The sequence below is a fragment of the Telopea speciosissima genome, chromosome 6 (assembly GCF_018873765.1).
Source record: "Telopea speciosissima isolate NSW1024214 ecotype Mountain lineage chromosome 6, Tspe_v1, whole genome shotgun sequence".
Classification (NCBI taxonomy): domain Eukaryota; kingdom Viridiplantae; phylum Streptophyta; class Magnoliopsida; order Proteales; family Proteaceae; genus Telopea; species Telopea speciosissima.
This window is the reverse complement of record NC_057921.1, coordinates 54,034,418-54,057,862: the sequence shown is the minus strand read 5'-3', so window position 1 is coordinate 54,057,862 and position 23,445 is coordinate 54,034,418. Positions and strand designations below refer to the sequence as shown.

General features: G+C 36.2%; 1 protein-coding gene across 2 annotated transcripts; it reads left to right on the top strand.

Annotated features, from left to right (window-relative positions):
- Positions 1-711: 711 nt before the first annotated feature.
- Positions 712-23,314, top strand: LOC122665387 (uncharacterized protein YwbO-like). 2 transcript variants are annotated; one of them, XM_043861536.1, is made up of 8 exons: positions 712-717; positions 18,201-18,360; positions 18,436-18,555; positions 18,646-18,689; positions 18,842-18,967; positions 22,120-22,204; positions 22,323-22,379; positions 22,890-23,314. In XM_043861536.1, the coding sequence occupies exons 2-8, from the start codon at positions 18,214-18,216 to the stop codon at positions 22,974-22,976; spliced, it is 666 nt and encodes a 221-aa protein (XP_043717471.1). In that variant the 5' UTR covers positions 712-717; positions 18,201-18,213; the 3' UTR covers positions 22,977-23,314. The 2 variants fall into 2 exon arrangements, with proteins under 2 accessions (XP_043717471.1, XP_043717470.1); XM_043861535.1 differs by lacking the exon at positions 712-717 and adding an exon at positions 16,779-16,864.
- The last annotated feature ends 131 nt before the right edge of the window (positions 23,315-23,445 follow it).

The window sequence follows — 23,445 nt, the reverse complement described above, 5'->3', positions numbered from 1 at the left end:
AAGCTGAGCCTGGCTGTCCCTTAGAAAATGAAATGTTCTAATTTTGACTTGCCATGTTGACGTCTTGGTGTAATCATTTTAATCTTATCATCATAATCACATTATTCGTTATTTTTCTAAATGTCACAAGGCATCTAATAGTCCATTCCAATCTAGGGATAAAGAACACATGATCTAGATTAGAACAATGTAAAAAATCACAGTCTAATTCAATTAAAGAAGAGGGTTCCCTGAAAGGTAGCATGCGGAAGCATCAAATGGGGTGGAATTTACACCTTTTATTGCGGGGGAGGGGGGTTTGGTCATTTTGCACCCCTCTATATCCGGGCAAAGGGGCAACACTACCTTTGAGGGTTCTTTTTCCCTTCAATTAAATACCCCCTTTTGTATTGACACATATCTCGTGTGTTCATCCATGCGTACATGTGTACCATTACTCTAGACATTACTATGCACTTTTCCAACTTTGAGTGAGAACAAATGATTTAGATTTTTAAAAAATCATAAAAATAGATGACTCAGATTTATCTTGTGACTTCGGAGACATTACCTTCATTGTAACATGGATATTTTTCTGAAAAAAAATTAATAACAAAATGGTATCATTTATGAATAAGAATAAAATAATAGAAGAGATTTTTCATATATTTAAGAAGATGGATTTTTTTGGGCACGCTCTTCGTACATTTTGTAAAGGGTGACTTGTTCTCTTTCAAGGTCAAATGTATCGTAATTGGGGATGGGGATCAGTACCCACCGGATTAGAATCGATCTAGAATTTGTTAAAATCTTAAAATTAGAATTGTGAAAAAAGAAACAAAGATTTTCATAACATTTGTCGAATTTTTGATTCAATGAACTTGGGATATTGCTACAATAAACAAGTTTCATTGATTTTTTGCTGTTTGACTTACTAAAAGAGAGAGCCAATGACAAAAATGAAGACCAAACATGAATCACCACTCATTCAAAAATAGCAATTAAAAAATGGTTTACTTGGTCGGCTTGGGAATCTAAGAAGAAATTGACTTTATATTACTCAAACCAAATATGAGTTATGCTCATTTTTAAGAATTTTCTTGGATGAACATTATGGAAACTAAAAATAAATGAATAAGTAATAGATGTATGAAATGTTTTCTTTACAAGTATTATTCTCTGTCCCCAACAAAAAAAATTGCTACTTGATAATATATTGTTTCACCTTCTAAAATTAATAATAATGGGAGTAGGTAAATATGTAACATAAAATTTGTTGCAATTTAATTTTTACATTTTTCTCGAGAGATCAGAATTCACATTGGCCAAGAAAAAATAAATGAAAGGAGAGGTTTGTTAATGGCATGAGTCATAAGTGATGGTTATCCAAACCCAACCCTACATATACCCTATTTTGTTTGACAATTTAAATTCTCAAAATTCAAAATAGAAAGTTCGATAAATTTTTTACCCTATTAAATATTAGCTATTAAAAGTCAAATTGTAGTAATGTACTTTGAGAAATTTTTTTTTTTAATTACTTTATCCTTGAGATTATGATCAATAAGAAAATGAAGATGAATAACATATTTCATCAATTAAATTTGGGGTATCAAGTCTTTACACGCATCCAATTGCATGATCTCTAACGATGTGAATGGATCAAATTATCTTTCGAACAGATTCAGATAGTTTCTAGAAATTGGGTTTTCAAATATGGATTCCTTTAAATGGGTACGGATATGAATCAAACATGAAGTTTCAATTATCCATTTACATCCTTAAGGCTATGTTTGGATGTCAATAACAGAAAAGAAAAGAAAAGAAAAAACATAATGAAATAAAAATTATGATGACACATCATTGATTTATGTGTCTATCTCTCATTTCAAATTCAAATTTTTTTGAATTTTCTATTTTTATTTTTTTGGGAATTGGAGGTGTTCGGCCTTTGGCCGACTAATTCCCCAGGGCTCGTGCACGACCCCACAACACACACGAACCGGGGGATACTAGGGCCCCATGTTCACCAGGGAGTTTCCTCTCAGGCGGGAGTAGAGTGTGAGCGTGGACAAATTGAGGTGCATGAGCACAGATGTTGTGGTCGCAGGTTGTGGATGATCGCAGGTGCTGGGGAAGAAGATGAAGAAGAGGATATTAATGTCATTGTACGCTATCAAGGGTATATTGGTCCTAAAATTAATAAAGCACACCTACTGTTTGTCACTAACGGAACCGCTAATAGGCTGGATTAATTTTTTCAATATTTTGAAAAGTAGGGGTGCAAATAGGAAAACGTCATGGGTGAATCAATAATTAATTGTACCTCAGAGGAGGCATGTGTAAATTTTCCATAAATAAATAAGAAACCAAAGGTGGGAGACCCGGAAAATTATCCTCTCCAATTTCTTAAAGTGCTCTAGTGTGGTAGTGCTAGGTGGAGATGTCGACACCTGGAAGCTGTCACATCCAACCGTCCATATCAATGAGCTCAGACCGTTGAATGCAACAACTGCCAGGTGTCAACATCTCCACCTAGCCCTATTGCACTACCACACTTTAAGAATTTGAGAGGATAATAATCTGGGAGACCCACCCAAAAAAAAAAAAAAAACACTTGACAATTGGTGGGTTGAAAAGAAAGAGCAAAGAGAATTTTTTTTTTGGGTAAAAAAATGGGAGAGCAAAGAGATTAAGGCATGAAACAGTATTCCTAATTATGAACAGTAATTTGGTATTGGGTGGGGTCAAATTAATGTCTACCCTGAAGCACATTAAACCGGATGGACCAATTTCCAACCCGGATAGATCGAAGTTGCTGACCAATATGAAGTGCTTTTGACCAGTTCCATTAAAGTTGCAATGCTGGCATTCAAGTGAATAGTGAATTGAAGTCATCTTAATTTTTCTTTTTCTGATTTTTTTTAAATGGAAATTTTTTAACAATGAAGATTGAATTTTATAATAAGGTGTAAGTAAGTGACAGCAATTAGATAGGTTCTGTTTTCGGGCCCACTGTGTTGGACGGTGAGATCGACAGTCGTGCCGTTGTAGTTTTCTAAGCTGGAAATTAGAATTTTATAGTTAAGAGTTTGATTAGGGATAATTATGATTAATGTTGATAGATTGAAACAAATTGAGAATAATAGTACTGAAATTTTTTATTTTTTTAATTTTTCGGTAAGAGAATGATTATAGTGATTGATTGCCACTTTAGAACGACACAGTCTCATTTTGGTTTTGCGATAAAATATTTAATGCGTAAGAGTAAGATCATCTCTGATTTATAATCAGAATGTGATAAACAATTGAGTTCATTAGGGCTGTCTTTGCTAAGGGTGTTAATTTAGAATTAATGCCTTACCCCAAAAACACACAAAAAAAAAAAAAAGAAGAAGAAGAAGGAGGATTAATGTATCGATTAAAAATTGAAGTTTTATTTGAATCGGTTTTGATTTACGACTAAAAAACAATGTTTAAATTGAGCTGAGCCGATCATTCGAATAAAGTATAATCTGTATAATCAAACAATCTTTGCGGTTTATTTTTGGGAAGGGTAATAAACGTGTCTTTGTCGCGTTGTGTGAAATTATCTATTATGAATTTTTTTGTTAAGTTGAGTTAAAAAAGGTTAAAAAGTACATGATTTGATATTGTGAGGCTCATGCGGTTGTAATGTCTTTTTCAATTTTATTTGTTTTAGCATGTTATTTCTATTTAAATCGAATTATTGAGATCATGTATGAATCAAATAAAATTGAATTGAATTGGTTCGATTTTGATGACTTAGGTTATAAAAAAATTCAGTTTCATTTTGTACCCGAATAAAAACCAAACTGAAAAACAGAACTGAACCAATTGACATCCTTATAGTTTTTGCTATAATTTCTATTTGGGTTTGATTGTTTGAGTTTGATGAGTCTAGTTCATTAGTTGATCACGTACACCCCTGTATTTTGCCTTAAATAAAAATCAACTTAAGGTTTCAAAAAAATGAATGAGTGTAAACCCCCTATAGTTTCAAAACCATGCTAAATTAACATTAAGTGATAACGTGAAGTTGAGAATAAATATGAAAATACACTTTTACCCTTTCATAACAAGGAGTGGGTGAAGAGATTCCCCCTTCTTCTATCTTCCTTCCCAAATCTTGGGTTGCAATCAAATCCCTGGAGTTTTAATTAATTACATATAAAAATGTATAATGACCAAATATGATAAGAGTTTTAATTAAATTACACAGTAATGATTAAAATTTTTCTTTTCTTTTCTAAATCAATTTCACTTCACTTTCCTTACTTTTTTTTACAACCAAGGGAACCAACAAAAATATGGCCAATCAGTCCATCTACATTCAAATAGTCAAATTTCATGACCAAAACTTTCCATTGACTCTATAAAAGATATTAGATGGTTTGATTAGTGATCACCTATCCTCAATGCTACTAGAGAGGTTTAGTAGTAATGGATCCAACACCTCTAGGCCATTGTGATTAGAAAGTCCAGTCAAACAGCAAGATCCATCATTTTGGTCCAAATTTCTTGTTTTCTATTAGAAAATGAAATGTATATAATCAAGTGATTAATGACTAGGTAAAGAGATTATGCAAACCATGATTTCTGTTACTATATTTTTAAAATTTGAAAAGTGCTTCCCACAAGCTTTCTTGCCTCCCATGATGTTCTGTTTGTTTAAGATTGTAGACTCAAAATATATGATATGTGAATCCTTGGTTTGGTGTGTATTGCTCTTTGGTCTTGGTTTTTTTTTAATAGTAAGTCAACACAAACTTACTAAGCATCTCTCTTTTCCACTCTGTCTAAAACATGTATGGTGATTGGTGATTCACTTTTTAGCAATGTGTTTTATTTCGATTTTTTATTTATTTAAAATATTTAATGTATATTTTCTATGTGTTAAAAGAAACTCGTGTGGTGCTCAAACAATTTTTTTGGGGGGAAATTGTTAGTCTTAAAAAAAGAAAAAGAAAATAACTTTTTGATTACCTTTTTACCTTAATTTCTTAAGGTTTTTAAGTCATGGGTAAAAAACAAGAGTTTTCAAAATAATTTGAAAGTGATTTACATAATATCATTCTCAAGAACTATCATTGTCGGTTTTTCGAGAGTACACATGATATGATAATATTTTATCCTTTACTCAACCAAAAAAAAAAAAAAGTAAGTTGTACTAAGAGGGTAAAAAAATTGTTACAAACTATTTGATCTTAAGGGATAACAACAATAAGAACATCCCTTACGTATTTATTGTAGTTTTCTAATTTTGTTAACAATTATATAATTTCTCGTAAGGGAACTTAGCACTTAGCTCATGCTATTTTGAATCTTCTTCCACATGGCCTCTCTTTTTTTTTTTTTTTTTCCCGAATATTCTCTGGGACCCGGGCTGACCCCTAGGCTTTTATTAAAATCAAACTAAGCAAATACATGGGGGGACATAGCCCGCCTTACCCCAAACCCAGAGAAGAATAAACTCTCTCAACACTCCATAGGGTCCCACCCTAACAACATAGCAAACACCAGGGAAACTTCTTTCCTCCCTAAAACCTTTGCTAAAGTCTCTCCTTTCCTTACCACAACATCTCTCTCAACTATATTTTACATCCTTTATTAATTTATATTTAACTTTTAAAAACATTCATATTTCCTGTAAATCCTTCAATATGTCTAACTACCATAGACATGGGTAGCTCTTTCTCTCTCTCCAATGCCCTTTCCCTCTCTTCATACGTAGTAGTTCATATGGAAAATGTGTTTCTTTTTTAAAGTCATACTGATTTTCTTTAATTGAAGTGGCCCCAAAATTTTCCCATCAAAATCAATGCCATTATATATAACTAAGAATCTTTTATGTCCTTGTTATGCATTAATCCCAAATCTCTCTCTGTCTATATTTTGTTTTATATAGTGTAAAGCTGTCCTCTTCCAAAAAAGAAAAAAAAGAAAAAAGCTTTACATATACAAATGATAAAGGACAAAGTTTTCCTCCACCTATAGAGGACAGTTCACCCATCATCATAAGATTCACAAACCCCTCATAGGGTTTTAGTATATTCTAAAATACTGTCTTGATGCCCATTACCACCCTCTCCTACCCCTCGATTCATGGGATCTCATTCATCTGTGGGTGGAGGGAAACTCGGTCCAATGATAAACATAGATCAATAGGATACTAACTTAGCAAATGTATTTTCATTGTCTTATTAGGGTTTACTTATGACTGCAAGGAAATTGGGTACATAAAAAAATTGAGACAATTTACTTTTTTCTGTCTCTTACTTATTGAAGTAAGGGTTTTCTTTCGTGTTGCTATGCTTAGAGGTATAACGTATCACTATGTGCCATATGGCAGTACATAGGTTAGTCCATGTGATAGACATGCATTTCATTTGTACAATTTTTGCTTACAATGAGTAGGAGAAAGTAGCTAAAATTACCAAAGATGCCATTTTGTATTTTATATTCATCTCAATGTGATGGCATTTTGATAATTTTACAAAAATTTTGAATTAGAGTTTGAACATATGTGAGGTCTTCTGTCACGTGGACTAACTCATGTATTGACAAATGGCAAATAGTGAAGCATTATACTTCACTAGTCATTGTGACGCCTAGAAGGACCCTTGAAGTAATATCTATAATTTTTGTGGAATCATATTATGACTTCTTTTTTCTAGGAGGGGGGGGGGGTAGGGTACTAAGATTGTTGAATTTATAGGTATTATATGTTTATGGATGAACGAGGAAGTATGAAGAAATGAATTAGTAATCAATCATATATATCGAAGGACCAAGTTTCCCTTTACCCACGGTGAATGGATTTGATGGGTAGGAGAGGGTATCACGAGGGTGTTTTCAGAAAATACTAAAACCCTAGAGAAGTTTTTACCCACATGACTTAGTTGCAAGGAAAATCCTCATTAAGAATAAGGATGCACATGTTTAGGTGTTAGTGGAAATTCATTACATCAATCGCTTTTGATATATATGATTGATTGTATCTCATTAATGTTTTTATTATCTAATATCATAAAATATTTCTCTTTTAATTAATCTATTTTAAATTAATAATAATTACTACATCATAATATGAAATACTTGCAACAACATTTATTGTAAAAAACTATCGGAATGCTCTAAACATGATAATATATTTTTAGGGATAAGGTTGCGTACATTTGCCTCTCCTAGACCCTACAGTATCGGGAGCCTTGCGCACTGGATAGCTCTTTGAGTTGGACATGCTGCTCGCTTTCCATAAGCTAGCGGAATATGGGGAGGACGGGATGAGTTGGGGTGTTGGGTAAGATGATCATTTCGTAAGGGATGAGGATTGAGGAGAGAGACAGACACATGGTTGGGTAGCCTATTGTGCTAGTCTTTCCCATATTTTATTTTTCATTTTCCTTACACTCGTTTCTTTATTCAACAAACCTCTCTATGCATCAAATGGATTTTGTTTTATAAGATATAAAAAATTCCAATAAGTTTGAGGATAGCAGATACCGCAGTTGGCTTGAGGCTAGTGCAATAGAGCCTCGTTTTTAGGTCCTTTCGAGTTTGAGACTCTTTCCTCATCTAATTTAGGATACCCTGACCATCCCTACCAAAAAAAAAAAACCTTAGAACTATGGACAATGGGGCATTTTTGTAATCTCCCCGATTAGTATGATTTCGGTTTCAGCCATTTCAACCAAACTAAAAGTAGAAACGGGTTCCATTCAAACCTGATTTGACCAGCCGGTCATTGTTAAAGCTATCTTGCAACTCAACATGGTCCACTTGAATTATACTTGTCTTTTTGTTTTATCAAATGGTCATTTTGTTTAGGTCTTTTGGTTGACTTTTAAAAGTTTTCGATCACATGTGAGATTTGGATAGACTTTATAATTTACAAGTTAGGAACAACGGGGTTCATCGTATACCCCAAAGTAAGGGAAAAAATCTTCTCCAATTCCCCAATGGTGCCCTGCAGTGCAATTTGAGATGGAGAGGTTGACATCCGGCAACGACATCCAAAGGTGTCTCGAGAAGAAAAAAACATTGAATCAATGAATTAGGACCATTGGATGTCACGCCTACCAAGTATCGACCTCTCAACCCAAACTACACTGCAATGCACCGTTGGGGAATTAGAGAGAATTTAAATCCCAAATTAAGTGCCAAGGAAAATGCCATGTCGCAATTATAAGCATGGTAATTGCGTCAAAGCTACCACAATGACCTTAGAAGTTGGCATCTAATTGGGTTACTCGGTTAACCAAACCCAAGAAGAACCAAAAATGGTTTGGTTTGGTTCGAGATTAAGGCCAATATAACCCAAAACATCTGGCCCATTACACAGACTCCAATTACAGTTAATATTGTTTAATCAATTTCTTAGTGATTTATTAGTTAAGCTGGCATCTGTTAACCCAAACCGAAGACGGCCACAATTGATTAGGGTGTATTCCATTATTCCCCTCAAATTATATTAATTAATATAGTCTTAAATCCCAATCATTGTGTCGTGGGGGCGTGGTTGGTGGTGAGTAACCCTTGTTTAATAAATTTTTTACTGATTAATTAGTGTATCCTTATACTAAGTCATTAGCTTGAGGTGTAAAGTCTAGAAAAAAAAATCATTAAACATAATTAGATATGTTAATAATATTATCGGTATATATGTAACTGCAGCCACACATGGACTATGGACAAAATACAGTCTAATTTCATATAAATAATGGAACTTTAATCAACATACATTATTCAAACTCTAGTTACTTCTTATTATCCTATCATAATTTATGGGAGAAAGAACGCCACTCAGTCGCACCAGACACTAGGACACGTGAAATGATCACCGCACCCTTGGTTATTTTCAGGGTTCCAAGGGGTGCGATAGTCAATTCAAGTGCCCTTGTGTTAGGGCGTAGGGGGTGGCGGCAGTCGCTGCTCAACGGGTTGCGTTCTCTTTCCCATTAATTTATTATTATTAATATATATATATATATATATGGTCACCAAGTTGGAGATATAGTCTTTAATTTGCAGCTCCAATAGGGTTATTCATATGGTCAATTTCAATAGCTTCTCAATTTATCACTTTCAACACGATAAGAAGCAAAGCATATAGGAGTATGAGACTTCCACAGTGCAAGTTCTTTTTAAGGTTTTATCTGTCGTCAAGTTGCATTTCACCGGTTCTTTCCTCTCTTTTAATGTTGCATTGAGTGGTCCTATTGTTGATAGAAAAGGTAAGTTTTCGAGTTCCAGTGGGTTCTGTACCTCTTTCCTTTGAAGGCTGGCTGACTCACAAGTATCAACAGCAGTTACAGGATCACTAGTAGATTATGGCAGTTCATGTTCTGAGACATTTTTGAGGGTCAAGTTACATAAATGAGAGAGGCTATCACATATGAGATTTTTTATTTCAAGAGGAGTTGGGTGGTAATTTTATACGCTCTTGTGCCTAGGTGTAGGAGCCATGTGATCAAGTAGCGTTCTTTTTCCCTAAAAAAATATAAGAAAAAAAAAATGTCATTGCCTTAACCAGGTATAACTTGCCTGATTCATCAGATTTTGAAAAGGGCATGTCAAATCATTCTTTTTCCTTTAAAAAATAAAAATATATATATATAACTCGTTATAACCAGATATGAGAAAAACATGATTTTCCAACTATGGTTTTATAAGGAAAGATGTTTGTGTTGGAATGTAGGTAAGGTGGAGAATAGAATAAAACTCAAAACATAAATAATGAATCAACAGATGAAAGAAGGTTTTGACTAGAGGTGGAAATGACTATAAAGAATTTTTGTTCATTTCCAAACATGCATTCATGCTCAATGCTATTAGATTTTGATCTATATTGGGTTTTTTGTCTTTTTTTATTTATTTTTATTATTTTTTTTTATCACTCTCTCTTGTGTTCTTCTTGGTTAGAAGAGAAGGGAAATAAATATTCAATGATAAAGTGAAAAAAAACAGTCTCTCTGGAAACAGGGGTAAGGCTGTGTACATTTGATCCTCCCCAGACTCTGCTAAATGCGGGAGTCTTGTGCACTAAGTACGGCCTTTTTGATAAAGTAAAAGAAATACAAATAGAAAAACATAAAAAAGATCCTAACATTTCAATGGGGGCATTTGGATGGAAGGCAAGTTGATGTAAATTAGTACAAAAATATGTGAAATCCAGAAGATAGAAAATATGAAAATAGAGCTGAATTGTTTTTTTTCCTCCCTTGATATAAGTGAAAAAGAAAAAAAAATTAAATATAATTTTACTCAACAATCAAGGGTAAAAGATAGTGGAGCTCACAAAAATTTTACATCTCACCTTTTCTCGCTCCATGCTTCTAGTTTGCGATTTTAGTCAATTAATATGACCTAAAATATCTGATCATGTACATCATTTTTGTCTTTTATGTTTTTTTGTTTTCTTTTATTTTCTTTTCTTGGCTTCCAAACATGGCGTTATAGATTCCGATTAGAATTCCCCTAAAAAATATATTATTACTTTCTTAGTCATTGTGGTTGTGTGGGCAGTTGGGGTGAGTGACTTGTTTAATCAATTTTTAAATGATTACTCAATGTGTAATTTCTTAGAGATATATTAGTTAAATTGGCTTCTGTTAACCGTTAACGGTTAACCCATACCTGACGGCTACAATTAATTCGACTTGGTTTTTTATTTTTGTTTGGGTAAACATTCGGCTTGGTTTGAGATCAAAGTAAAATATGACCGTTAAAGGCTTACAGCCTTGATTAGGGTACATTCTCCTCAAATTATATTAATTAATACGGTTCCAAATTCCAATCATTCTGTCATGTGGGCGATGGGGGTGAGTAATCCTTTGTTTAATAAATATCTTTTAGTGATTAATTAGCGTATCATTGTACTAAGTCAAGGGCTTGAGGCGCAGAGTCTCGATAGGTTAAAAAACATGATTAGATATGTCAATAATATAATCACTAGGTTATCACATCCCACATGGACTAAGGACAAACAAAACTCGAATTTGTTCTAAAGAAATGGAAATAGAAAACGCCTGGAGTACTAAATTCCTTGGTTGGTTGGATTCATGTCACTCTCGAAATTGAAAAGAAGAAACTGAAAAATAGAATATCCTATCGTGATGAATTAAATATTTTTTTCTATTGTTGGATTTATTCAAACTGTAGTTTAGTCCACATGCCCCCCCTCATTTGCTCGTCCCTTGCGCTCCTGTGTCCAACCTGTGATTGGTATATGCCGCTAACTTATTGAAAGTTTATGGCATACCCAATCCTCTCCAAAAAAAATTTTATTTTTGTTTCTCTATTGAAAAGAAGAAAAAAAAAAGAATATGTGTTTGGTGGAGAAATGATTTGATCAAAGAACTTCGCTCATGAATAAGAACCGAAAGAAACCATACCCTATGAAGAAGAAAACTAACAAATTTAAGATATTTTGATGCCTCTTTTAGTTCCACCATGGTTCTTCATATTCCATCGTTGTCACGGGTCATTTTTAATAGTTTCAAATTTCTCATTTTCAACGTGATATGAAAAAAAAACATGGGTTGATGTTTTTTGTGCCGCAGCGTAGCCTGCGCCCAGACACATGGGTTTGTCATTTAAGGGGAGAGAGTGGTCATTGCGCCCACCCCCATGTGTCTGGGCATAGACTACGCCCCGGCACGGAGAACATTTGGCCAAAAAACATATAGGACAACTGAAGAGAATTAGAGTAAGGAATCCTTCATGGACTATATAACATGATTTTTTCTTTTTCTTTTATTTGGTTTATCAACCTTAGTTACTACAATATTTTCCAAGATTGAAGAAAAAAATTCTTGTTATATAGTCCATGAAGCATTCTTTGATTCTCTCGGGTTGTCCTATGTGTTTTGTTTCATAACACATTGAAAATATTGCAAATGAGAGATTTTCAACTTCTCCGTTAAGAGGGGGTAAGACTGTGTACATAATGACCCTCCCCAAATCCTATAATGGTAGGAGTCTCGTGCACTGGGTATACGATATGAAACAAAACATTAGGGCTGTAAACGGATCGGATTCGGCTCGGATAGTGCTATATCCGCATTCGCATCCGATTAGCTATCGGACGGATTCGGATAGTGTTAAACGGATATGGATCTGATATTTTATCCGTTTACATGTAAATATAACTTTTCGGATAGCTATAGCCTATCCGTATCCGCATCCGTTTAGCTTTCGGACGGATTCAGATAGTGTTAAACGGATACGGAAACAGATTTCGGCTATTCATTTATACCCCTACAAAACATATGTGAAATTACAAGGAGTCTCTGAATGACACTTCTATGGATTTGGCTCTTCTCTTTGGAGAGCATCGTCCAATGAATGCCCAATTAGGCATCCAAAGGTTGGACTGTGTCGCACATTTCTCGATGGCTGGTTGGGCTTGCATTAGGATGTGTGCGGCATAGCTCAGCCATTGGATGTCTTATTGGGCACTCATTGAGCGATGCTCTCTAAAGAGATGAGTCCAATCCCACCTATTTATAGGTGTATTTAGAACTTGACATTTTTCTTTAATTACTCTTTGTCTTATTTTCAAAAGATTTTGAAGACAAGGGTATTTAAAAATAAATTGAAAGTAACGAATCATAAGGTGGTTTGACTTTAACGACCGAGGCAGCCATGGTGGCAGCTGCACTGTTCGATGACGGTGGCGACTGTGACCTTGGTGGCAACAACAACGTTTGTTGGTGAGTGTCCTCTCCAGCTCCGATCACTACACATTCTCTCTCTCTTTTTTTCTATTCGCTCCTCAAAGCAGCGCTCTGTGACTCTTGCAACTTTCGCTCACATTTATTTTTCAAAACCCTATCAAATTTAATGAGATTTTGAAGAGGGTGGACTAGGAAAGATAATCAGTTGATAGGGATTTCCTTGTAATATGAGAAATCTCATTCTTTGGCCCCCCCCTAACAGCTTCACTTTATAATTCCAGGATATGTTAGACATTTCTACACTATACCGTCCACCCACCAAATCTATTCTCTCTCTCTCTCATAAGCTAATCCTTTCATTACTAAAAGAAAGGTAGTTCTCCTGTATTTAAAGGGTGAAAGAAACCTGACATTCTAGAATCTAGACCAAACAGGAACTAGAAGTGAAGGTTGTGATAATAAATGCATATCACGTGATCTCACTGCATGTAACGACTTTAGGACTTATCATTAGATGTGAAAAATCAAACTCGTGACACTAAAGGAAGGACAAAGTTTTCCTTGATTTGACTGCGTCTATGATGTTCTTAGAATGCTCTATTGTTTTCACTCACAACTTGCATGTTCTGAGTTCTTTCAGTTATCTTGCCTCTTCCAAGGTCGACGACTACTTCATTACTTGATGATCTTTCCGAGGGAGCCCTATGTGTTGGTGGTAGAGAGTGATAATGAAGAGGTCATCTCTTAGCTGCATAGTTTCTCGAAGAATCTGGTCTTTTTAATTAGGCCGATTGAAAATGATATTAAGTACTGGTTGCTTATTTTGAATAAGTTTCATATTTAAAAACAAAAAAATAAAAATAAAAATTTCATTTCAGTATATTCCGAAGGAAGTCAATATTGTGGCTGATTCACTTCGTAGGGATTAGCTTGGCTGGTAAAGGATGAGTGCAATGTCATGAGGTCCCTAGATCGAGCCTCCACGATCTCTTGCTACACGAGTCTATAGGGGGTGGGTTCGTGTAACCGGGGTTTACTCGTGGCCTGAACTATAAAATCGGACAAGTTAGGGGGTTCCACGTTACCAAAAAAATATGTGGCTGAATCCCTTGCCAAGCGGGCTTTATCTCTTATGAGATATTTTGGCCCAATTCTGATCCCTGTGTTTTTGTTAACTCAGTCCCAGAACCCAGGAGTGTGATTTGTGTTCTTCAAAAGAATTTATGTTTATCAAAAAAAGACACTAAAGAAAATATTGAAAAGAAACTGAAAACAACAAGGCATAAATACGTTTGGAAAAATGGGAAACCCATAACATGGGCGGCATTGAAGTCATTTGACATTAATTAAGCGACACAGTGAGGGTTGGGAGTAATACTTGCGGGTGAGAATTTGAACCAAACTCAAACAATTAGAACATAAGATGCGAATTTGAATGCAAAATCAAAGGAAGGAAGACGGAATATATTAAAAAAAGGTAAGAGATTATTGTCTTGGCATGTAGTCCTTACACCAGCGTAGCTGCGCAAGGGTGGGGTGGTAAATTCATCCACACCCATGCCAAGACACAGGAGCCATGTGACCAGGTATCGCTCTTTTTCCCATTAAAAAGACGGGGAGAAAGAACGCTGCCCGATCATGTGGCCCCTACACCAACATGGGGTTCAATGGGAACACACGGAAGGGCATTAATAAGGAGGATTTTTCTTTGGAAAAATTAATTGATTTTTGTTATTTGTTGAACTGCTCTTAGAATTTAGGTGTAATTCCAAAGAAACATTTGAGAGTCTAGTGAATTTACTATGTTGTACAAGGTTTCATTAGGAAGTGAATGAATCATGAAATTTTTGGATTTGTGGAGTAGTACTTGATTGCAATCATGGCTTTCCTTTATGAAGATTCCATGGGATGACATGCTGATAGATAGTTTGTCTTTCACTTGTTATAGGGACTACTGGTTCTAGTGTGTTGGACAAGTTTTCATTTGTAATAGTTGTTGCGTTTTGGAAATTTTGCAACTGAATTGGAAAAAAGGAATGGAGTATCTCTCCAGCTCCTGCCAATCTTAATTCTATCAAAGTTTTGATAGATACAAAACTATTCTTGCGCAAAACCTGGTTTCCATCCTTGATTGCAGTTTGTTTAATCACCAAATGATGATGAAATCAACATTAGTAGAGTCGCTTTTAACCTTAAGAATCAAACGCAAGAAAGTGGCATTAACTTCAGCAATCTGATTGAGATTCAAGGAGGCCTTCATTGTACCATTCCTACCAATGTTACAAGCCCCTGCTTGAATAAATATTAAATTCATCAAAAGCCCAGGCCCATGAGCCTTGTGGATTATATTGCTGTTGATAGCTTGAAAGACTTCATCTTCTGTCCATAGAGTTTACATTCTGCTCTGCTGTTGTTTTGCCTGTTTGGGTTTGGGGTTCTGATTTGCTGGAAATGTTTAAGTGGTGAGAGTCTCTGATTGCTTCCTTAAGTAGGGGTAAGGTGGGTTATGTCCCCCCTTTGTATCTTGGTTATATTGATTTTCTTTATTTAATAAAGCTCTAGAGGCTTCCCTATGTCTCAGATAATATTCGAATTTAAAAGGAAAAAAAAAAAAAGATAAAATTTATCAAACAGACCATTTGAAACCCCCCCCCCCCCCTCCTCCCTTCTCACCGTGGAATGATCATATCCAGATAAAGAGTCTCCACTAGAAGACCTCTCAGCTTCACCCTTAATATCCTTCACATCAGGTAGAAACAGAACCATTCTCTCCAAGGATCTCCCCTCGCCCATGGTAGTTGTAGGTTTTGTTGATTTTGTTGCCCGCGTAGGCGGTGGATAGGTTTTCTTTTGCCATGGAATTATATCTAGACCAAATTAATCTGTCGCAAAAGTATCTTATATGTCGTGCCTCATGATATGGATTACATAACAAAACAGCCCACATAAATGATCCATACACATTGTTATAGTTTCGACCCACTGGCGAAGATCACATGGTATATTCCAAAATTCTGATCACAAGAATTTAGTTTGGGATATGAGGTTTACCGGTCGGGCTCAGTCGGGCCAAGCTGGGCCTCACCAATTTTGCGGGCTGCACTGTGTCTGACCATAAGTATATGACTAGGTCTGGACGGGCCCGATCGGTTTGGGGCTCAAAACAGTGCATTGAAATCGGGCCTTAACCAGGATGTAGGCCTATTTGACTCTACTCGGTCTTTAAATGAGCTCTAACTAGTGCAACCCTAAAATATGTACATCAATCCAAGCAGGCTAGTTAGGCTCAATTTGGTCCATAATTTATTATTTCTCCAACCCAAAGCTAGCTGGTGACACCCTTAAGGTACCTAAAGAAACAACTGCACCCTCATTTTTAACCAACTCAATCATCTTTTGATTTAGTTCATCTGTAACATTGATCAATCGGACTTTAAAAATTAGACTAACGATAAAGTGGGAGAGTCAAACATTTTTAAAGCTTCATAATCGGTTGGGTCTTAAGTAGGCAAGCTAGGTCGGGCTCATAACCAGTCGGTCCGGCCGAATGCCCAACGGACTAGAATCCCCACACTTGGAATGATAAATTATTAAATATGGTTTTAAAGATTTAATATTCGAGCCGATTTGGGTCGAGCTTTAACCCGACGAGCACCCCTAGACTAACTTATATACTACTAAGTGGTAAATAATGAAAAGTTATACTTCACTAGGCATATTGACGCCTAGAAGGACCCTATCTTAAGTAACCTTCATGCCGCCCTCTCATACTAGTATGTTAGTATTAAGATTACACGCCAGCTACAGGGAACATTGCATAGAAGTCCCCAAACTTTTTGTATCTTTCTCTCCGTCTTGCTCGGTTTTGGATAGTTTTGGTTGTGAGTTTGTGACGGTTTGCCGTTACATCCCTAAACTTTTATCGTTATACCCCCATCGGACTATTTTGCCCCGAAAGTGTTTCGCATCGGGCAAGCTTTCGTCTTACGGTACAGGGGCTTTGCATGAGGTAGGTGAGTCAATGAAGAGCGAATAGGATTTTTTTTTGGAGTCGGAACGCTCCCGGACAGGGAATCTCTCCCAACCAAATAAAAACCGCTGTTTGCAAATCATAACCTGACGTGTTTAATGCGTTTTGTCTCGCTTCCTATCTCTCTCTCCTTCTCCGACATCCCTGTTTCGAGGTACTCTCTCTCTCTCTCTACACTAACTCATACTCAGAGGCAAGCAAGATAACAATTATCATGTGTGTGTGTGTGTGTCTGCTTGAATCATGATTCATTTCCATGTTTTTGAATTTCTGAGTAATTTCTATTTTCTTTTATGCAAGCAATAGGAATCTTGATTGTAAAATTCGTCCTGTAATACCCTTTCCTGGAAAATATTTTGATGTTTGATGAATTTCTCTTACAATTCAGTTATAATTTCAATGAAATATTGAGAAGATAGAAGCTCGTTGCTGATTGATTATTTCTTTCCCTATTTACATCTAGATTTCCCCAGTAACTAGGGAACTCATGATCAAGAGATTAGAAATTCGACTATTGTATTATAAAAGGTTGCATTTGAAATAGTGGAATTAATTAAGGAAATGAAATGGATGTAATAACTAGAACACTATTACTGATCTTAACTGGGATCGTAGCTTGGTTTTCAGAGAAATTAGGGACTGAAATACGTGCTAATTAATAGTTTAGCTCAATAGGTAGAGAGTACTGAATTGGCTATGTTGTACAAGGTTGAATTAGGAAGTGAATGAATCAGGAATTTTTTTTCCCATTAGATTGGGAATGAAAGATGGATTTGTTGAGTAGTACTTGATTGCAATCATAGTTTGATTTTTGGCTGAGTCGAGCAAGCAACGGTGGCCTACGATCACTTGATAGTTTGTCTTTTATTTGATATAGAGATTACTGATTTTCATTGTGTTGTATAAGGTTTCATTTGTAATAGTCGCAGAGTTTTGGAAATTTTGCAACTGAATTGGAAAAAGGAATGGGGTTTCTCTCCAGCTCCTGCTGATCTTAATTGGGTTTTGGCTGGGTTTTCAGTAGAGCTATACTATTAAAATGATGTGTTTGCTCCCCTTTCTTTCATCTGTTCCCTAGTTGCTAGACTCAATAGCAAACTGAGTCCTTATGATACAACTTACAGCTGTTGCAATATTTCTGTGAAAAGGACATACATATTACTATAATTTTCTTACGAATTCATTGGTTAAGATGAAAATCCAAGGAAAATATTTCGGAGGATAAGCTAGTTAAATCTGTTTGACAAGCAGAATAAAGTTGAGTTGGTAAATCAGGAAAGATAGCCCCGTCCCATTGTTTTTGAGTGCGAGATTCAGTAGCAAAGGGATAGAAGCTTGAAGAGGAAGGAAATAATCTCTTTCTAATTCATCACCCAAGTGGTCTGGCTTCAGTTGTTTTCAATTACAAAAAGTAATAGCACAAAGAGCATCTTTATCTGCTAATAAAGTTTCATCGAGATTATGTCATTATGTTCTCTCAAAATTTGCAGATACACAAGGCTCATGGCTCAGTCGTCACATGGTAACAACACTGGAAAGAAACTCATCCAAATTGATGTAAGTTCAGACACAGTTTGTCCATGGTGTTTCGTTGGAAAGAGAAATCTAGACAAGGCCATGGATTCATCAAAGGACAAATTCGATTTTAAGGTTTGTTCTCTGTTTTTGCGTTTTATCTTTTTACCTTTTGGATCAAATTTAGTTACAATCGGTTTGAATTTGCAGGTTAGATGGCACCCATTTTTTCTTAACCCTTCTGCTCCGAAAGAAGGTGTTAACAAGACAGAATACTACCAAAAAAAATTTGGGTCCCAGACTGAACAAATCTTTGCTCGGATGACAGAGGTTTCTTTCACACGCTCATTTGATCAACCTGATAAAAAGCACTTGCATATTTGGTGTGGTCAGTATACAAATAACTTTTAAGTCTTGCAGGTATTCAGAGGACTTGGGCTTGAATATGACACTTCTGGGCTTACGTAAGCATGGAAAACGATGTATTTCTAGATCATTTAGTATTCGAGAAGAGCACTTTGCAGGGTGTTTTTTTTTTTTTTTTTTGGGGGGGGGGGGGGGGGCCGTTCTGTGGACAGATTGTGATGCTCTACTAACCATAACCGAATACATGCAGGGGGAATACTCTTGACAGTCATAGACTCATCTCATTGGCTGGCCACCAGGGCTTTGATAAGCAACATGCTCTTGTTGATGAGTTGTGTCTCGGATATTTCACACAGGGCACGTATATTGGTGATCGGTAAGCATAATTTTCTCTTTGTATATAATTCGACGTAGTTTTATTTGTTTAAGTTATGTTTCTGTAGATTTAGGATCGCAAAAATGTATATCTCTGTATGATATTAGAGATCCATATGAATGTGTAAAACTATTTGTTTTCTATGTCGCCATATCTAATTCCTTGTATATATTTCAAATCTGCATAGGAACTAACAACTGTGCATCAGCTGGGATCAGGTCAGATCAGCTTATCTGGATCAGATCTGTATTGGGATCGGGTGATATCCATCTGATCCCTGGATCCTGATCTTTAAAACCTTGGTTCACAGTTACACTTCTTTTAATATTGTGAAATGATAGGTTTAGACGCTTAGTTATGCTCTTTTTCTCCAGAGTAAGGTTAAATTCATTGAGTTATTGATGCAATTAACATTGTCCAATTGGATCAATCAAGCCTCAGAAGACTTTATTTTGGTTCATGATAGGGTTCTATGGACCTTGGGCTTCTTATTTTTGGGTTTATTGATGGACTAAGCCTATTTATAAGCTCATAAAGTGGAGATAATGTTAGTACACGGGATTAGTAGTTAAGTTGAGTGTTTGAGTTAGATATTACACGGGATTAGTAGTTAAGTTGAGTGTTTGAGTTAGATTAGGATACGTAATAGCTAGATACAGTTCTGTTTTGAGTTTATTTACTTTATTGAGTGTGTTAGAGTGAATGAGAGTCCTTTTATGACTTTAGAATGTCTTTATATATGTAATACATCCCCCATCAATTAGAGATGATTTGAGTAAAGAATATAAGCTTTTTCTAAGAGTTTTTGTGCTGTTAAGCAGTGCCAAAGGAATTGGTATCCCCAAACCTGAATTCTTTTCCTTCCCTGTTCTTCCTCCCAAGAAGATCGATCTCATTTGTCTTCCCTCCCCTTCCATCGATTTGATTTCTTCCCCTAACAATGCAGTGGCTTCCTTTATCTCAGATTTGATTATCGGGCCTTCTTGCATCTGAGACCCATAATTTGGATTTTCAGATTGCATTAGTTATACGTTGGTCAGCATCAATATTCACAAGGTGTAAAGTTTAGGAGGAAAGTCAAAGGGATCTAAAATAAGCTTTTCTCTCGTATTACATTAGGAAGATAAGAAATCATGGGCATCACTAGTTTTTCTCCACGTCGAAGGGCATCAATAGTCTTTCAATTTTTCTGGGGTAGGTACAACCAATTCATGGAAATCCGCTTCTAAAATTGATTGTGTAGTTATGTGGTGCCAGCTGCTTCCCCTTTACCACACCAGCTCTCACTTCACGAAACTGTGGCTGCAATTATTCTAGAATTTCATGAATCAAACTTGAGGACATGAACAATCTTGAAAAGATGATCAAACTGTAGGTGCCTAATAATGTTTTCTGCCTGTGAGCTTTATTGCTTTGTTAGCTTAAACCAGTGACTCATCTGCTGATAATTATAGAGACCATAAGTCTTTTGCTTCTTACATTTTTTTTCTAAGTAGCAATTGATCAGATAAGCTTTGTTGTTATTTGAGGAAATATCCTTGATGTTCCACTAGCTTCTCAATTCAAAAAGTGACATGGAACCAATGCAGCGAATTAAATTTTTTTTTTGGGTGGGAGAGGGGGTAAAACTATGATAACATTAGAAGAAAGCAATGATACAAAGATACACTCCTTATAAGGGGAAACACAGAACATACATGAAAAAAACAATAAAACCCCAAATAAGTGATCCCTGAAGTAGAGGAAATAGTTACACTAGGATCCTCCAAGATGAAATCAGATGCCTATTGAAAGCTGAGTCAGCAACTGTCTCCATATAATTACTAGATCGATTCTGAATATCAAAAGCAACAGCTTCCAAAATCTGATCAACAGTCAGATCGATTCTTGAACCTCCTTGAATTTAGTTTCAACCAAATCTGATATACAGAGGCGAAAGAAAAAAATAAATTTTCCCACCGAAGTAGTAATAGTCTTGCTTGCCTAAGGCATTCGAACCCAATTCACCTCTCCATCTGAGATCCTTATGCTCCTATGTGAAGGGCAGCATCACCTTAAGACCTTCTCCCTAACAGAACTAGAAAAGGAAAATTTAAAGGATACATGATCAATGTCTTCCACCAAAATTCTGCAAAAGCAGCACCTTGACATATTTTTTATCTCCCTTGATTGTAATAGTAACTGACTAGGTAGAGGCCATGTTAAAACTCTCCAAACCGTAAAATCTGTTTCTCAGAATGCTCCATTTTTTTTTTTATAGATTCTCTGAATTTTTCATTTTACACAAAGAATAGCAGCTCATTGAACTTTGGAACCCCTCTGTCTAATTAAGACACAAGCTGAAAAGGCAGAGAAAAGACTATTCCAAGTAACTGACCAAATAAACTAGCAGTAGACCACTTTAACAATATCCATCAAGCCCAGCCCAAAGCCTTTTGAATTTTATTGCTGTAGATAGCTTGAAAAACTTCATCTTCTGGTCATATAGTTGACGTCCTGCTCTGCTATTCAGAAGTTGGAAATTTATCAATCAGACCATCTGAAACCCCCCTACCCCCCGGGCAGAATGACCATATCTAGACAAAAAATCTCACTAAAATACCTTCCAGCTTCATTCTTAATATCCTTCACATCGTTTAGAACAGACCCATTCTCTCCACGGATGGTAATTATGTGATTAACAGGGATGGTAATTATGTGATTAACATTCTGTCTAGTTTTCAAAGTTTAATAGAAATAAGCCATACTAGAGTCACCAAGCTGCTGCCATTGAGACTGGATTTTTGCTTGTGGAGAACACTCTTCTTGTTTAAGCAGACCAGCCAAATTATCAAGAAGCTCGTTCTCATTTCTTGTGAGCATTATGTTGAGCTATCAGAACTTTAACAATGTTGAACAAAAGCCCGTAGCTCATCCCTAAAATGCTGAATGATATCATCCATCTTACCAAACACATTAGCATTCCTACAGTTCGAAGCTTTCTTCGCCTCCCAAAGCTTCTGATCTGATCTTTTTATAGAGGAATTGACTTTTTATCATCTTCTATAGTGAAAGCCAACATTGGATTGTGTTTTCTTGAAGATGATAACTGTTGAATACTCTGTCCTTCTGAAACATTGGTGATTAACTGAATTTTTGGAATTTGAATGCAGGGAATTTCTTATAGGGGCAGCTAAGAAGGCCGGAGTGGAGGGAGCAGCAGAGTTTCTTGAAGACCCGAATAATGGAGTCAAGGAGGTGCTTTTTGCAACTCCATTTGCAATACATCCTATTCAATATATTTATTTACTTTAGTTTAGTTTTCTCCAGTATGGTTATTTCAGCTGAACTTGTGCCCCCATATGATTCAATGAAGGTTAATGAAGAACTGGGAAAATACTCAGCACACATATCAGGTGTCCCATATTTTGTGGTAAGTTTATATTTACTGTTGTGTTTTGATACGATTGGAAGAACTCACCCTCATAAACCGGCCCACAAGGGAAGGGAACCCAATATTATATATGCCCACATCCAAACCCTTACGGGACCGATGTGGGACTATTGTACATAACAATACCCCACCCTTTAACAGCCGACGTCCTCGTCGACCCTCTCCGGATCAGGTAGCCCATTCTAGGTGGCTCCATCCTACTCCAGGATTCTGCCCGACGGCAGATAGCCCTTTCCTAGTGGCTCACTCTCTGGCATCAGGTCGCTCCTCTCAAGTAGTCAACCGCAAAAAGACGGGTCAATGAAAGCACTACTTGTTACAATTGAAAGGACTCACCCTCATAAACCGGTCTAAAGGGGAGGAAACCCAATATTATATATGCCCACATCCAAACCCCTACGGGACCGATGTGGGACTATTGTACATAACATGTTTGCTGACTAAATTTTTCATGAAGCATTTCATTTGCTGACAAGAGTGTGTTGACAGATTAATGGAAAACTGAAGTTGAGTGGTGGCCAACAACCTGAGGTCTTCCTGAGAGCTTTTGAAAAGGCAGCAGCTGATGTTTTCTAGCCTGTGCAGTTCTTGTTCTTATGGTAATTATATTCCAAGGATATCCGTGCTTTTCTCACACCATGGAAGAAAAAAATAGTTTTGACTTGTGAAAAATAAAAAGTTATAAGAATTAAGTAAATAAATGGCTTGTTGATACACATCTCTATAAATTCCTCCTCAATGTATATGGTGTATTCTGTAACAGTTGACCAGTTGGAACATACACAAATGATAGTAACAAGTCTATAAATTATTAGTTGTTGCTTTGTATTAAATAATTTATGAGGTCCATTATTCAGAGACCAGTTAAATGGATTTCAGAACTTCAGGATATGTTCTGGAGTTTTTTTGTGCTCTGAGCAAAACTCAGATTGGATGATGCATGGCATGGATTGAGCTCCTCTACAGCACGGGGTGTGTCCCAGAGCTTGACACGTGGCTGAGATGCTCATCGGATGACGAGGATGGATACGCACCACTGAGTTGG